Genomic DNA, 17,122 nt, shown 5'->3' on the forward strand with positions numbered 1-17,122 from the left:
TTTTGTTGTTTTTTAGACCCCAACTTAGCTAAGGAACTGGGTTGCCCAGTTGAGGTCTTAAGAGAAACAAAGAGGGTTCACGATCTTGACGGGCGACTCTTGGCGGAAGTAAACGAAATCACCGGGCCGGTAAAACTAAAATTATCGGGCAATCACATCGAGTACCGAAGATTCTATCTCATGCGGTCTCGATCCATTCCCTTAGTTTTGGGGTTGCTGCGTGAACATAACCCTGTCATTTCCTGGGAATGTCCTGCGATCGAGAATCGGAGCTCATTTTGCTATACCCACTGTTTGCGTTCGGCGGCAGAAAATAGAGGGCCGACCCGTAGCGCGCCACCAGAAGTCATTTGTTTGGATAATGTGCCGAGTATTTACCATGATATGCGCCAAGTATTTAGTAAAGACTGTGCCCAGTCCTTGCCGGCCCTATGACTACGCAGTCAACCTGATAAACAACGCCCCGCTCCCGACTTCCCGATTATATCAGGTCTCACAGCCGAAACAAGAGGCTCTGAGGGAATATATCGATAACTCACTCTCGGCTGGCCTCATTCGGCCGTCTAAATCTCCACTGGGGGCCCGGTTGTTCTTCATCGAAAAGAAAGACAAGTCGCTACGCCCCTGTGTTGTTTATCGGGGCCTTAACGAAATCACAATTAAGAACAAGTATCCACTTCCGTTGATAGATTCGGCGTTCGCCCCCCTCCAATCTGCCACCATATTCTCCAAACTCGATTTACGAAGCGCTTCCCATCTGGTTCGAATTCGGGAGGGGTATGAATGGAAGACAGCATTCAAGACGCCTTTAGGGAACTTCGAATGCATTAATGATCACTGCAGGAATGGCGACATTGGCTCCGAAGAGCCATTCATGGTGTACACCGATCACAAGAACCTTGCCTTCATCCGCTCTGCCAAGAGACTAAACTCCCACCAAGCACGGTGGGCGCTTCTACTCACTCGGTTTAATTTCACACTCACCTACTGCCCTGGCTCAAAGAACATTCGTCCTGATGCACTCTCCTGTATCCATGATCCCGCGGAGAGGAGCAACGAACCCCAAAGCATTGTTCCGGACCATTGTATTGTGGGGGCACTGAGGTGGGCCATCGAATGTAGGGTGAAGGAGGCCCAGAACGGAATTCAAGTCCCGGCTGGTTGTCCGGCAGGGAGACTTTTTGTACCCCCACCTCTGCGCGCGGAGGTGTTACAGTGGGGGCATACGTCTAAGGTGGCATGCCATCCAGGGGTGAACCGGACCTTGGACCTCGTGTCGCAGCGGTTTTGGTGGCTGGAGCTACGCAACGATACACAGGACTATATCAAGGCCTGTTCCACCTGCGCGTGCAGTAAGGCGGCCCACCAACCACCGGCTGGGTTGCTGCAACCGCTGCCTGCTCCGTCTCGACCATGGTCCCACATTTCCCTGGATTTTGTTACCGGCCTGCCTCCTTCCCGGGGAAAATCATACTCACCATAGTTGACCGCTTCTCTAAATGTGTCCATTTTGTTACGTTGTCCAAACTGCCCTCTGCCCAGGAAACCTTCTCGTGAGACACGTCTTCCGCCTTCCTGGGATTCCGGTGGACATTGTGTCGGACCGGGGTCCCCAATTCGTCTGCAGGGTATGGAAACGTTTCTGTCAGGCCATGGGGGCGACGGCGAGTCTGTCTTCTGCTTACCACCCGCAGTCCAATGGCCAAACGGAGGGCATGAACCAGGACTTGGAGGCAGCTCTGCGCTGCGTTTGCCTCCATCGGCCCTCGTCGGCTCACCTGCCTTGGGTGGAGTACGCCCACAACACCCTCGTCTCATCAGCTACGGGTCGGTCTCTTTTCATGGCGGCTTATGGTTACCAACCTCCTCTGTTTCCTTCCCAGGAGGGTCAGGTGGAACTCCCATCCATACAGCTCCATCTGCGACGGGCCCATCGCGTATGGAGGGAGACCAGAGCAGCGCCGTCACGCACTGCTCAGCGGAACCGGTAGTTCGCTGACCGCCGCCGATGCCCAGCACCCGGCTATCAGGTGGGGCAGAAGGTGTGGCTGGAGACCAAGGATCTGCGACTAGCCGGTACATCTCCCAAGTTGGGGCCTCGATTCACTGGACCGTTCGTGGTGGAATCGGTCCTCAGCCCCGTCTCCGTCAAGCTCCGACTGCCGCCCACTATGAAGGTCCACCCCGTCTTCCATGTTTCCCTGTTGAAGCCAGTGGCCACCAGTCCCCTGGCTCCTCCGCCCACATCTCCTCCTCCTTCACGAGCCGTCGACGGTGACCCGGTGTACACCGTGCGAGAAATTTAGGACTCTCGGCGCAGGGGGAAGGGGTTCCAGTATTTGGTCGACTGGGAGGGCTACGGCCCAGAGGATCGGCAGTGGATCCCCCGCTCCTGGATCTTAGACCCGTCCCTGCTCCGGTCTTTCCACGCAGCGCACCCGTCAAAGCCGGGTGGTCTACCAGGAGGCCTCCGTTGACGGGGGGGGGGGGGGGGGGGGGGTACTGTCACGTTTCGATTTTGCGGTCTGGCCAGCAGGTGGTATGAGCAGACTTTCTGGCACACCTGCTGCCAATCTGTAATCTTTAGACTCAGTATTTAAGGACTCCTCCGCCATTCACCTGTTGTGGGAGTATTGTTCTATGGCATTGCTGTCTTCGCTGTTCTTTGACTTATTGGCTTTTGACCTCGTCAAAATTTCGCGTTATAGTTCTCGGTACCCATTTTTGAGAAAGTTATGTTTTGTTTTGATGATCTGGCTTTTGTACGTGTACTGGTGTTACATTGTTTTTCTTTCGTATTTTGCGGTCTTTATTTCTCTTCCTTGCTCTTTTGTGCAAGCACGTTTTGTTACTCGTTTGAATTTGCCTCCTGGTCCTTATTGTGGACCAGCGCTTTATGTTCTCGCCTTATTTTCGGTGCGATTGAGACATTAAATTGTCTTTTTCCCTACAGAGACCTTGTTTTTGTCTACGTTTTTGTATCCCCCCAAACTCGGTCTATCCGAAACTTAACAATGGATGGCACGGCGGGGATGTCCAACACTCTGACCCAAGCGGTGACTGAGCTTAACCGCAAAATGGATGCAGTTTTGGAGCGTCACTGCAAGATGGAGAACAACTTGGAGAAGGTGAGATCCGCGCTCAGAAAAGAAATTGTGGATTTGGCTGATCGACGCCATTGAAGAGACACAGGCCACGGACTCAAGGCTGTCTGGAATTGTTGGCAGCCGTTCCCAAAACATCTGCTATCTGGACCTTTCCTCTGGAAGAATGTACGCATGGAAGCTAGTGCCCTACCATCACCCCCTCCCCTCCTTCTCGGCCATTGACTGATAAGCCAGGACTGTCTCCATGAGAAGACCTTGAAGAAGCAGCTGCGGCCTGACATGCGCACACACAACCAGACAATCACACGCGCATACACACCCTTGTCATCACCGCCTTCGTTATTCCTGATTTGCTTCTGCTGAGCGCTCGAATGGACTGGGCAGCTCGCCGGTCGGGCCGCGGCGCACTCCCCCGCGCTCCCATCCATCCGCCCCTCATTACATGTTATATCTTGTGACTTGTAATTGTCATACGCTTGTTTACGTGATGGGGTCTTTTTTCTCATAGACTTTAATTATCCTCAGAAGTGGATAGCATGTTTTTTTCCCCCTCTCGCTCCATAGTGGTTTCCTTTCTGAACTAAGATCTCGGGGAGCTGTGCACACAGCGAGTACCGAAAGGCCCTTTGCACTGTATCCCATGTTCGTCATTGTTTTTCACGTTTCTTGTGCAGAGCATGCCTGTTAAGTCCTAATTACCCCATGGGGATAAATAAAGTTTCTGAACCGAACTGAACTGATTTTTGAAACACGCTCAAATCAGTCACGAAAGCAATTATATATTGTTTGCTGTGCCGACTTCATTTCATCAGCTTTCTGTTGAAGGTGCTAAGGAAAATGGTTGATGTTTTTGGTGTGGCCAACAGCCCTCTCTCTCACAGAACTGATCCAGCTCTGCATTTAACAGCAGCCAAATTCAATCACCCCAGTGATAAAAAAAAAGATAAACTGACAAATTTTCAGTGCCCTGAGGATCATTAATGCAATGTCTTTAAAAATCAGCCAGAGAGCACTGAGTGGAAGAAACAAATGTTGCCTCTTAAAATAGAATGATCTTTATTCACTGAAGTGTTTTGAAGATAAATTGTTATTCTCATCATCACTAATGGCTTAACTGTATCACGTCACCGGCCACCAGGGGCCCTCAGGCCGCAGTTTGGACACCACTGATATACCAAAATAAAAAGACTGCCAAGTCACCTCCTGCTGCCACAAAGAGCCCGCTGCATGAAAAGCACCTGTCAAACCAGCGCTCAAAATGTGTTTGATGTGATGTGGCGGGCCAGATCTGGCCCCCGGGCCTTGACTTTGACACCCGTGGTGGACATGAACACCCATGAAACACACTGGGCTCACTCGAGCCCGCTATTTTATTTTGTTTTTATTTATTTTAAACAAAGCAGCTTATGACATTTTGGTGGTCTTGAAATGTAAAATCGAACAAGAGGGCAACCATTTTGAATTTACTGTACGTTAAAAGTTGGTGTCTCCTTGACGACAAAAGCTGCTGTCACTTGATCCACGCGATCAAATCGTCGAAAGATGTCTCGCATTTGATTTTATTCCAGGGATGAAGAAATCCATGAACCTATTTTTCATCGTAGTGGTATCGCCACCTACTGGCTAAAGCATATATGTTTTCTTCTTTGACATTTTTCCTCCAAGCAGGTTGACCATATTTAGCTCCTATTTACTCAGGAGTGTTTAGGCCCTGATGATGTTGCAAGGCAATTTTATCACGGCGCTGTTGCTGTGGTATTGTGGAGTGTGTCAAGAAAACACTACTTTTTAGGGTCTAAACATAACACAAAAAACGAGGGGAAACCCTTCAGCTGTGGCTACAGAACCAATGTTTGATTTGTAATTTTAAAAATAAAAAATGGCCTTAGATTGTCTTACCTGAATCTATGAACACCTGGTGGTATATGTAACAGCACAAGAGAAGGCACGTGCTAAAACATGGAGTCCACCTTTTTTTTATAGCGAGGCAACACATTGAAGTCACCCTAGAATTTGTTTTCATAATAATGAAAAGCAAAGCCTTTATTTTCCCCACCGCTCACGTTTGCCTGGTCTTAACATTCGTGATAACTTATAAAACATGGCACACATCTCATGCTTGCCATCATGATCATTGTATTTGTTAATGGTGGGGGTTTTGTCTTCAAAATGGCTCAGTGGCCTTCCCTGGAAAATATGAGTCAGCTATGAGCCAGTGTCACATTTTCAAAAACACATTTTGAAAAACAATTCTAAACTGTATTTAAGAGGTTTATCTGGCCATTTCCTTCAAATTGCCAGTACCCCAGAGTGGCTCAGGCAACAAAGGCCCCTCATTTCTTGTAGCTCCAGTACAGCGACCCCCACGCCTACACACGCACACGCGCACGCACACACACACACACACACACTCACACACACACACACAAACACACGCACACACACACGCAGACGCACACACACACACACACACACACACACACACACCACTCCGAGTAAATACCTGAAGAAAAAACAATTTTTCATCCAAGCAAATATTCTTCAGCGGCTTTATTAGTCATCACTGATCACAGAGATTGGCAGCACTGAGCAGTCATGTTAGAATCGACTCAACTGCTGTTCACATCACGGCGAGCAGACAGGAAGCGTCCGTCAGCTGGGGGCTTCCGATCTGGTCACGGCGGAGACGTCACATCAGCCTGACGTCCCTCAGCAACACGTCATGCCACATTCTTAGTGCTGTGATGCTTTGCAGGTTTGCATCCCTGTAGATGAACTCCAGCTGGTGGGTGCCATCGACGGTCACGTGGAAGCGGTCGATGTCACACTGGATGATCATCTGAATGACATGCCAGTAAGGTGAGCTACGCAGCTTGCCAAGAATGCTTGAACCAGTCAATGACTTTTTCCTGTACATCTCAACATCTCAACACCCAAAAAATGGTGAGCTGCAGTTGACTAAGAACTCATGAACCAGTCACACATTTTTCCGAGACAAAAAAAACCCCAACTGGTTGTCTGTCCGCGTCTGTGCACACGAAGAGCAAGGTTGTCGTGGTTATTGAAAATGGACAAACTCTCAAAAACCAAAATTGAAGACCATCAGATCACCAGGAACCAGATAGTGCGGTCATGGAGATTTCGTAGAACGATGCAATGATTTCTGACCTCAAAATCCTGGCCGGGTTGGAAGGGGAAGGAGGCCACCTCTTTCTCCTCAACGCTTTTAGTACCATGCAGGTCAGAGCTCATCATAATCGTTTTCTCGTTGATGCGAAAGCCCAAGTGCAGCGCCGTGTCGTCGGCCATGGCCAGCTTGAAGATTAGCCTGCAATATTCATCCATTCGCTGTCTTCAAGCCGCATAAACATGTTGTCACGGTAAAATCGTTCTTTGTCGGGCGTGTGGCCACATACCTCTCAGCCATCGGTTTGGCTCGTCCTCTGACGGCGAGGTTACTGCCAACGCTGAGCAGCCCCAAAAGGTCGACTCTGAATCCGAGCTGCGCAAATACAATTTTCAAGGGTAACCAAAGGAAATGCAAATGATGTGGAATCGTTTAAGACGCTGAAACCCGGATGCTTGTACTCAGTCTGAGCAAAAGTCCGTCATTCGTGATATGAAACGCGTTCTTCAGAAGTCATGCCAGAAATCCCCCACTCACCGGATGAGGCGCCACAAGAAGTTTGCCCAAGCCTTTGATGTCATCAGGCACATGCGTCAGAGAAGGGTTTTCACTCCAGTTACCTGGTCCTGATGTTGGCAGCTGGGGAGGAGGACAAGTAGGAAGACTGGGACAAGTGGTCATGGGAGGAAGAGGAGGACAGGTCATAGGAGGAAGAGGGGGACACGTCGTCGGAGGGGCACAAGTCGCACAACGACACTTAGGACAACGACAAGGGGGACACGAAGGGCATGGACACTTGTCACAGGGACACACGGGACATGAAGGACAAAGGTAGCCCATGGCTACGGGGAAGGATTTTGGGTCAGTGCACACATTCAAAGACATGCATTGTGCGTTGAGCGTTCATGACTCAAGGAACTTTTTTTTGTTTGTTTTTTTTTTAGTTGAACAGATGAATGGCAGGTAAACGCTGTCATGTGTGCAAAGTTTGGACAATTCATTGTTTTTTTTAAAATGTGATTTTCATGGTGGGACAGCAGTAAAATCAATTGAGCTTTCGTCTTGCTCAAGAAGCTTGATCACATTTTTTTAACAGTTTATCCTCAACTTTTGCCCTTCCCTTTTTTTTGGAGCTCACAGATACATATGTCCATGAGGACAGAAGCATCCTTTCCCGAATGAAGACAATTCAATGGCAGTTGACTTGATAAACATTCACCTTTGCAGCTTGTACCACCATTCCATGTTGAGAAATTATGGTGCAACTTAAAGTGAAGGCAATACTGAGGGCTTCACGCTTTTATCTGTAAATGTTGACTACATTTTGAATGTAACCAACAATTACTGTATATATGTAATGCACACTTGCGGTATGACACAATCAAAGTGCCTGTTAATACAAAAATCCACTCGGAAACATACTCTTCGCAGGTATTAAGCATTTTTTTTTTTCATCCACACTCACACATGACGGGAAACGCCAACAAGCTGATGAAACACGCCCACAGCAAAAGTGGTGACATGGCGACTGGTACCGCGATCCTTCTCGTCAGGTGGAATTACTCTTTGATGTGATGAAGCCAACAGGTTTGTCTGCAGAATTTAAGCGCAGCTCGCCACTTATGTACACACGGACGCACCCCCAACATCAGAAGTTGAAAGGAAAAGAGCTGAACTTTTAAGGTTGGTGATTGGCCATCGTAAAGTCGGGCACGGGCGGCGCTTCCGGGGGGCCGGCGGGGGCGCTAGCTTTACGAGGACACATTTCAAAGTTGTACACCGAAAACAAAGCGGTCGTTGTCATCATGAAATCGAAGGCAAGACTCCAGGAAAACATAACGTACTGGCTTCCGTGCTGTACTTTAGCTGGCAACATCAAGGCAGGCATTGCGCAACAAAACATTTCAACTTTATTTTGGACTTACCCCTTGCGAAGAGTCATGCCATTTTCTAGGTGATCCAAAAGACAAAGTTAACAGAACACATTGAACACGTCACTGCAACCCACCCCCGATCAATCGCGTACAGACTGACACAGTTCGGGGACAAACTGAATGGAGATTAGATCCCACAAACGCCGACACAAAGCCCGTACAAAAAATATTTCTGAGCAAAAGCGCACTGGCAAAGTAGAAACAGTAATCAATGGTCCAAAAGAACCAGAAAAATAGTACCGTACATTAACAAAAATCATGTGTGTGTGTGTGTGTGTTTGTGTGTGTGTGTGTGCGTGTGTGTGTGTGTGCGTGTGTGCGTGTGTGTGTGTGTGCGTGTGCGTGTGCGTGTGCGTGTTTTTATTTGTCCCTTTAATCGTATCTCACCTGTGAACTATGTTGCGTCCGAAGGTAAAATAACAAGGCCAGAGTGGAGCCAAACACTATTTTCTTCACAGGCAATTAACGGTAAAGCACAAGTTTGTATGACTCCCTTCGTTGCCTTTACAAAACCTTCCTTTTTCTATCTCAATGGTATGTTTCAAGCAAAACTGCCACCAGGTCAACAGTCAGAGAACAGAACGCTGTACCTACGACACCCATATCACGCATGATGAGTCCAGCTCTTAATAAGGCTGGCTGTGTTGTTGTTACTGATTTATTGCTTGATTGTATATGTTAGTTTCTCCATCTAAAGCAGTTTGAATGCAGCGATGGCTGTTTGAAAGCGCTCTATAAATACAGTTGAGTTGAGTCCCCCCTCCACCCCATTTGAGGCTTGGATTTCTCAAAATAAAATTTGAATGATTCTTATTCTTATTCTCATGCCATCATCGTAGCTATTTCCACGTTGAGAAATACTGATGTTGAGTTGCAGATCATAAAGACGTGAAGAATCAGTGACATCATTTTTCTTTTATTAATGGCCAGTCTTATAATAGCGTGACTGAAAATAAGGTTCGGTCGGCAGCCATATATTTGCGATGAACACGTTTGCGTGCAAGAGTCCTCCACATTTTTCTAAGTGAGGCATTGTGTCATGTGGCAAGACATGTCACGTGTTTTATGGACGATGTGTTTCTAGCGTTGAAGCGACATAAGCTTTGCTCTGAGCGCTTCGATGAAGACACCCTCAACTCCTTCATACTTGGGCAATCAATGGAATGTTTTCAGAGGTGGATGTGACAAAAAGTAAAGATGTCAACATGAATTTAGGTGACCATCGAACGCACGTTTTGCACAGAAGCGACGTTTCAATGGTGCGAGGGCCATTTTACCTTCGTGTCGGCAACGAAAGAGCCATTTGAACCGTTTTATACAAGATTCCAAACTCTTCAAATGAAGATGCATATTCTTTTTCTCTTCCTCGTCAGTTCTGTCGCAGACAATTGTTGAAACGGGGCAAAGCGGTATGTCAGCCCATCCGCCTTAACGTAACTGGCTTGCATATGAGCCATCAATTTAATGTCAAAGTTTGGGCCTCTGTGTTGTTTTGGTTTCAACGATATTGATGAAGATTGGATGTTGCCGTAATTGGATGTGAGATGGACAGTTTATTCCGACTTTTTTACAATCATATGAGTGAAATGCTTCTGAAGGCTATTTGTCATGCTAGTCAAAATCTGAACCGATATTCAACATCAAACTGATGTCAGGGTGCCCCCGCTGGGTTATTGGTTGTTGATGCCCATTTATAAAAATCATTTGTGAAGTGATGTTTGAGGTCAGCGGCCCGGTCGTCCAGTGGTTCGCACATCGGCTTCGCAGTGTAGAGTTCAATTCCAGCTCCGGCCTCCCTGTGTGGAGTTTGCTTGTTCTCCCCGGGCCTGCGTGAGTTTTCTCCGGGTACTCCGGTTTTCTCCCACATTCCAAAAACATGCATAGCAGGCTGATTGAGCACTCTAAATATTCCCTGGGTATGAGTGTGCGCGTGGATGCTTGTTCGTCTCTGTGCGCCCTGCGATTGGCTGGCAACCGATTCAGGGTGTCCCCTGCCTACTGCCCGAAGACAGCTGGGATAGGCTCCAGCACCCTCCGTGACCCTAGTGAGGATCAAGCGGTTCGGAAAATGGATGGATGGATGTTCGAGGTCATTTTTTGGCAGTCGTGTTCCTGAGACATGCGCTTGTCATTGTTGTTGTTGTTGGATTGACATAAGACAGGAGATGTGAGCCAATCTCTTTTTTCGTCAATGGATGCTGCAGCATCTTGTTTGCTTTCAAACTTAGCTTGTAGCTGACATGCGCACATTTTCAGCATAACGTCTGTGAGAGGTGCAGGGGTGGCCAAACGTTTTGGACCAAAGATCGACATAGATCAACCAACATCCCGCGACCGCCCCCGTTCTAGCTCACACGTACCGTTTTAAAGTGCTTCCCTGGGCCCTCGAGATTCTTATTCTTTCCCCGCGCGCTCGGTGAATTGTACATGAAACAAACTCCGAATGATAACGAAAAAAGACAAGCTGCAATTGCAGACTGCTGAGGGCGAACAACTTCCTGTGATGCAGGTCACACGCCACCGTCGGTTAAAGATTTACCTGCTTTGTTTTATTTTATTTTTTGAATACTTTTTTCTGAAAATGAGACTGATAGGATGATTAGGGTGCAGTGTAAATTAACTTAAAAAATATAGTTCTAACACGCACAAAGACACACACCTTGTTGTTTGTTTTTTCCGCGATTCAGTCCGCGATGTCGAAGTAATGGGCACCCCCGCTGACTGGTGACAGGATACTTGAAATATCTCCTCTTTCATCGATAACAGCTTCAAACAACAAAGTGTATGCAGAAAAAGTGGTGAAGACTGCGTGACTGTGTGTGTCTTTGTCACGTTGTACCCGAAGCGATAGGACAATCGCTTCGTGTACAACAAAAAACAACCAGTAGTGGATCCCCGAAATAGCAGACACAGAAAGGGTTTGTCAGAGAACAAAAGAGGTTTAATACAAAACACAAAATACCCGTCCGGAAGAACAACAAAAAGCGCTGGTCAAAATAAGGACCAGGAAATAAATAAGGAGACAACAGAAAACGCTTGCGAAAAAATAGCAAGGATAATAATTTAGGTGAACGAATATGATCTCACACAAGAGGGTTTCAAGGCGCGCAATAACAGCCACAAGGCTTTAAGGCAAAGTCGAATAGTAAATGGGCGAGAGAATTGGCACGGCGTGGAATACTCCGGCAGTGAGTCGACTGCCAGAGCGCCCAAATAAAGCATGTGTCCCCAATGGGTGACAGGTGTGCAGGGGGCAAGCAAATGTATTATTTTGTCATTTTATGTTTACTGTTCTGTTGATGGCGGAGCGGGTACCCGCAGCGGCTCCTCTCTCTCTTGTGGTTGAGCGGAAAGAAATTTCACCTGTGCTGTATGAAAAAAAAACTATTTTGTGTTGTATTTGTTTTGTGAAGGCAATACTTTGTTTTTAGGCAATACCCTTCCCACCCACCCTCAATTCTGCTGCTGTAGATTGGAAATTTCCCCAGTGTGGGCAAATAAAGGTTTTATTATCTTATCTCATACGATATATGGGACACCATATCTCTCTCTCTCTTGATTCTTTGGGGAGGGGGGCTTGTACATACAGTGCATGTTCCCACTTACATATTTGACATACTTTGGAAAGTAGCCGCTCTAACGCGGTTCACTTTCCGCAGCTTCACTGTTTCACAGATTTTATTTAGTGCCATATACTTTTTAGTGCTTTTCACCCTTGAAATCAGAACGCATCGGCGGCGACGTGCCTCGATAGTACAGTATTTCCAAAAACTATGATATTTATTTAAAACGTTTGTTTTTTTTGTAATAGGGCCTGAAAAGAAGATTTGGTCTTTGATTTCATTGTATATATAGTTAAATACTGTATAATGACTGTAAAAAAATAAAATTCACGACTTCACGGATTTCGTTTATCACTGGTTCTTTTTGGAACGTAACCCCCGCGATAAACGAGGGATTACGGTATCCATACACTCGACTCTGAATGCTTGGTAAGGGGTGTCGTTTGACCTCTACAGTTTTACATCTGTCTGTGATTGATTGGCAACGAGTGGGAGCGACGTGTTCAATGTGTTCTGTTATGGTCACTGGCTTTGTCTTTTGGACCCCCCTCCCTCTACTCAACTCAACTCAACTGTATTTATAGAGCACTTTAAAACAACCATTTCTGTATACAAAGTGCCGTATGTGGAGCAAATATCATATATCCAACAATAAAACAGCAAGTTCATAACAAAGACAGTAAAATGACGCAACTCACGACAAAGGGCAAATACAAACGTACATAACGTTTCAAGTTGAAACGTTATGTTGCAAAACGCCTTCCTTGATGTTGCCAGTTAAAGTACAGCACAGATGCAAGCAGTACATTGCGCTTTACTGGGGTCATTTGCCTTTCTTTCGATTTCACGATGACAACAACCGCTTTGTTATTGGTATACACCTTTGATATGTGTCCCCCGCTGAATCCCCTGTAGCACCGCCCGTTCCCATCTTTGTGATGGCTCATTGGCGAACTGAAAGGGCAGCCCTTTTTCTTTCAACTCTTCATGTTGTTCCGTGTGAACTGTGCTTAAATTCGGCAGCCAAGCCCGCTGGCTTCATCACATCGGAGAGTCATTCCACCTGACCAGAAAAGTAATTCCACCTGACCAGAGCGTATCTCTTCTCCTCGTGACGGACCACGGTAGCAGTCACCATGTCGCCATGTCTGCTGATGGCCTGTGTGCTCAGCTTGTTCGGGTCTTCGGTCATGTGTAAGTATGGAAGAGAAAAAAAATGCCTGGTCCCTTAGAAGAGTCTTATTTACCAGTCGATATTTTGTATTAACTTTAATATGATTCATTCTGCAAGTCTGTCATGTATACAACAGGGATGTCCAAAGGTTTGATGCAAAAAAAATGGAAGGATGAAAGGCCCCCTTAAAATTCATCAACTTTTTTAAGCTCAAGTCAGTCAAGAAAGAAATTATACATTGTTTGTACTGCTCGTTTCATCGGCTTTCTGTTCAAGGTGTTAAGGAAAGTAGCTGATTTTTTTGGGGGTGCCTAACACCCCTCTTAACAACAGCCCAATCGCTTGGCCATAAACAGAACCAAAAAAGAAAAAAAAAAAAACGAAGGTGACCAGTTACCCGAGTATCATTAATGTAAGATATCCTTTATTTGTCCCACAATGGGGAATGTGACGTCTGGATCAATCAGCCATCAAGCACAAAGTGGAAGAAACTATTTTTGTCTCTTAAAATAGAATGATCTTTATTCACTGCAGTGTTTTGAAGATAAAAATGCTGTTCTTATCATGATAATGGCTTAATTGTATGTTTTTAGACGTTTTTTTGGGTCATGTGCCGGGCCACTAGGGGTCCTCGGACCACAGTTTGGACACCGCTTGTATAAGATAAGATAAGAAATACCTTTATTAGTCTCACAATGGAGAAATTCCCAATTCACCGCAGCAAAGTTATGAAAGGAAGAAGACTCAGGAGCGGTTGGCCAAAAGACTGCCAAGCCACCTCCTGCTGATACAAAGAGCACCCCCTGAATGAAAGCCCCTGTCAAACGACCGCTCAAAATGTGTCTGTCCTCAGGCGTTGAGAGCGGCTTGTGGAAGAGATATGGCACGGGTTGCTTCCGCTTCTTCAGCATGCCCAGATGTTGGCATCAGGCCGAGGATCACTGTGTCCAAGAGGGTGGTCACCTGGCCAGCTTCCACGCACACCACGAGGTGGTGTTCTTGAATGGTGAGCATTACGATTTGGGGAGTCCTGCCAATGGCAGGACACAATGCTTCACGACGTCCACCTATGTGAGTCGTGTTCTTGTGCTCAAACTAATTGCTGTGAGTGTTGTTGTTGTCCGCCTTTCCCAAAGGCCTGAGCGAGGGCTCCGCGAACACATGGGTGGGAATGCATATCGGCTGGTACACCTATTGGCTTTTCTGGTGGAGGAAGACCCTTTCATTTACTGACGGAAGCTCTGTGGTAAGTAAATGATTTGCCGCATTCTTATTTATTTGGCAAAAAGTAAGATCTGGGGTGATAACAAGAAAAAGGTGGAAATATCAACATTGTTGGTAGTGGATGGAAGTGAAGTGCTGATCTTTCAAAGTGAATTTAAACAGGGAATGACAGCGTACTGGCGTCCAAACATTTGAACAATAAAAATCAATTTTAAACTCTGGTGAAGCTTTATTGCAAGGACATTGTTGGAATTTGCCAATAAGATGAGAAAACCCGGACTAAAACCAAGGTCACAAGGCTAGAAAAGCACACAACAGAAAGATACATTTGATGGGAATGTGTGCGCTCAACCTAATGTTTTAGGCAGTCAAAGGATCCAAAAATAAAGGACATCATGCCGCACACACACTTGCTCTTGGTGTCAGTAATAAGTTTTAGCTGCAAAAATGTACTTTGAAAAAAAATTCAACCACCAGCAGCATGGAGTCTATTGACATGTACACTCAACTCAACTGTATTTCTCGAGCACTTTCAAACAGCCATCACTGCATACAAAGTGCTGTACATGGAGCAATTAACATATCCAACAAACAGTAAAGCAAATCGGTAACAAAGACGGTAGAAAGCACCGAACAGCAAAACCAAGAACAAATCTTAAGTCATGCTGAGTCAAATGCCAAAGAATACAAGTGACTATAGAACAGTGAAACAACTCGGGTCAAATGTACCCAAGAAATGGAGGGTAATCCTCTGCAGCCCCTTGAATTGGGTACGTGTTAAATCATCTATTTTTATCAAAAGAGTGTAAAAATCTTAATGAGCAAGTCATTCATTACATTTCTAGTCCAGGCTCCCCAAAAATCATTTGTTACTTTGGATAATTGTCGAGGTGGTTGTTTAGTGTCACAAGGGCTATGAGGAACATGTCCTGAAACCGACACGTGCTCAAATCACATTCGTCCCTTGTAATGTACAGGACTTCCTCGATTGGGATCCTGAGCCATGGCACCATGAATGCGTTGTGGTGAGAGGGAACCGACGTCTCACCGACATGGATTGCGGCAAAGCCCTGCCATTCATTTGTCAAAAAGGTCCGAGAGTCATGAATGCGTCACGTACTTGGCCTCTTAGGGAATGTGTGCGCTCAACCTAAATTCCTTTCCTGCAGACCATGGCTTCCCTTGTTGTTCCCCATGTCCTGCGTGCACCTGTGATAAGTGTCCTTGTCCCAAGTTGGAGTGTCGTCCTTGTAGTTGTCCTGAGTGTCATTGTGCTACTTGTGCCCCTCCTACCACCTGTCCTCCTGTCCCCCGTCTGACCTGTCCGACTAATCCTCCTATGACTACCTGTCCCAGTCTTCCCACGTGTCCTCCTCCCCAGCTGCCAACATCAGGACCAGGTAATGTCACACACTGGAGTGAAAACTCTTCTCTGACGCACATGCCTGATGACGCGGAAGGTCCGGTTCTACTTCTTTTGGCGCCTCATCCGGTGAGTTTCGGACTTGTGGTGTGTATTATGCACGACAGCCCTTTTTCAGAGCGAGGAGTAGTTCTAACATTGGACTGTTATTGAATTTTATTTTTGACTGTAACAAATCGTGTGCGCGCAGGATGGATTCAGAGTTGACCTTTTGGGGCTGCTCGGTGTGGGCAGCAGCATCGCCATCAGAGGACAAGTCATACCGATGGCCGAAGAGTACGTAGCCTCCCAACCTCCGTTCCCACAAGGAATTCAGTTCCCGCGACATGTTTGTGCGTCAAACAAATTGTTTTGAACCGGAAGATCCCGTGTTATCTTTTTAAAGATGCGAGTATGTTCTACTTTGGAATGTATCGAGATACCTATGCAATGACCTTTTAGTGGAGATAGATCAGAAGGAAATGGCACATTGCCAGGCCTGACAAGTTGATTTGAATGCACATCAAGTGACAACCTGAAAATCTGTTGCACTATCCTCTCTTGAACTGATGCCAAATGTAATCGCATCATTGGTCACTGTCACAACGAAGCGTCCTTGAATCGTTTCGCAACCCACACATCGAAATGCCGACCAAATTGTCTTTTGTACATTCCTAGTTTGAAGACACCTGAATGAGTAAATATTGCAGGTTGATGTTCGAGCTGGTCGCGGCCAACGACACTGCACTGCTCCTGGTCTTTCGCGTGAAAGACGAAAAGATTCTTCTGACCGCCGACCTGAATGGGACCAAAAATATCGACGAGAAAGAGATGGACTCTTTCCTCTTTGGACCTGGACACAACTTTGAGGTCAGCTCAATCACGACGTCGACGGTGTCATTTGGCATACATCTCCATGACTGCCGTAACTGTTTATTGGTGGACAGCAAGGTGGTCTGATGGTCATTTACATCAATTTCAGTGCACCATACGTATATACCAGAGACCTCTTGACAACCAGCCCATCGTTTTGTCTAGAATTGACAGTGAAAGAGCTCTTCGCCAGCACATTGCTCATACTGCTGTCGTGTCATTCAGGTGATCATCCGGTGCCACGTCGACCGCTTCCACCTGAGCGTCGACGGCGCCCAGCAGCTGGAGGTCGTGAACTGGGTTGGAGACCCGCAAAGCATTACGGCACTAACGATCGGGGATACCCTGTTGCTGAAGGACGTGAGGCTGAAATGATGTGACCGCCGCGGCCAGATCAGAAGCCCCACTTTCTTCAATCGACATATTGTCTATGGGGGGTTTCTTGACCGTTAATCTGCACGAGTCCATGTTTGGTTGCTGTGGAACAAATGCACTTCAAAAAAACCTGAGCATTGCATGTTTATGTCTCATTTAAGCAATGTTTTTCAAACCTTTTAGCCAAGGCACACTTTTTCCCATTGTTAAAATCTCGCGGCACACCACGAGCTAAAAATATGGGGGGAAAACCCCCAAAACGCTTATTAAACTCACCGGAGTTGATGGGTATTTAAAGCTTCTGGGGTGAGAGGATGCTGGCGTGTATGTCGCCGCTTCTCAC

General features: G+C 46.6%; 2 protein-coding genes across 2 annotated transcripts; one reads left to right on the top strand and one right to left on the bottom strand.

Annotated features, from left to right (window-relative positions):
* Positions 1-5,642: 5,642 nt before the first annotated feature.
* Positions 5,643-7,845, bottom strand: LOC127594729 (galectin-4-like). Its single transcript, XM_052056509.1, has 5 exons — positions 7,700-7,845; positions 6,772-7,076; positions 6,524-6,609; positions 6,276-6,435; positions 5,643-5,946 (listed from the first exon to the last, which is right to left on the bottom strand). The coding sequence occupies exons 1-5, from the start codon at positions 7,755-7,757 to the stop codon at positions 5,797-5,799; spliced, it is 759 nt and encodes a 252-aa protein (XP_051912469.1). The 5' UTR covers positions 7,758-7,845; the 3' UTR covers positions 5,643-5,796.
* A 7,457-nt stretch (positions 7,846-15,302) lies between these two features.
* LOC127594731 (galectin-4-like) lies at positions 15,303-16,921 on the top strand. The gene is made up of 4 exons (XM_052056510.1): positions 15,303-15,621; positions 15,743-15,828; positions 16,242-16,401; positions 16,630-16,921. Exons 1-4 carry the CDS (start codon positions 15,469-15,471, stop codon positions 16,777-16,779), a joined length of 549 nt encoding a protein of 182 aa, XP_051912470.1. The 5' UTR covers positions 15,303-15,468; the 3' UTR covers positions 16,780-16,921.
* The last annotated feature ends 201 nt before the right edge of the window (positions 16,922-17,122 follow it).

The sequence above is a fragment of the Hippocampus zosterae genome, unplaced genomic scaffold (assembly GCF_025434085.1).
Source record: "Hippocampus zosterae strain Florida unplaced genomic scaffold, ASM2543408v3 HiC_scaffold_23, whole genome shotgun sequence".
Lineage (NCBI taxonomy): Eukaryota > Metazoa > Chordata > Actinopteri > Syngnathiformes > Syngnathidae > Hippocampus > Hippocampus zosterae.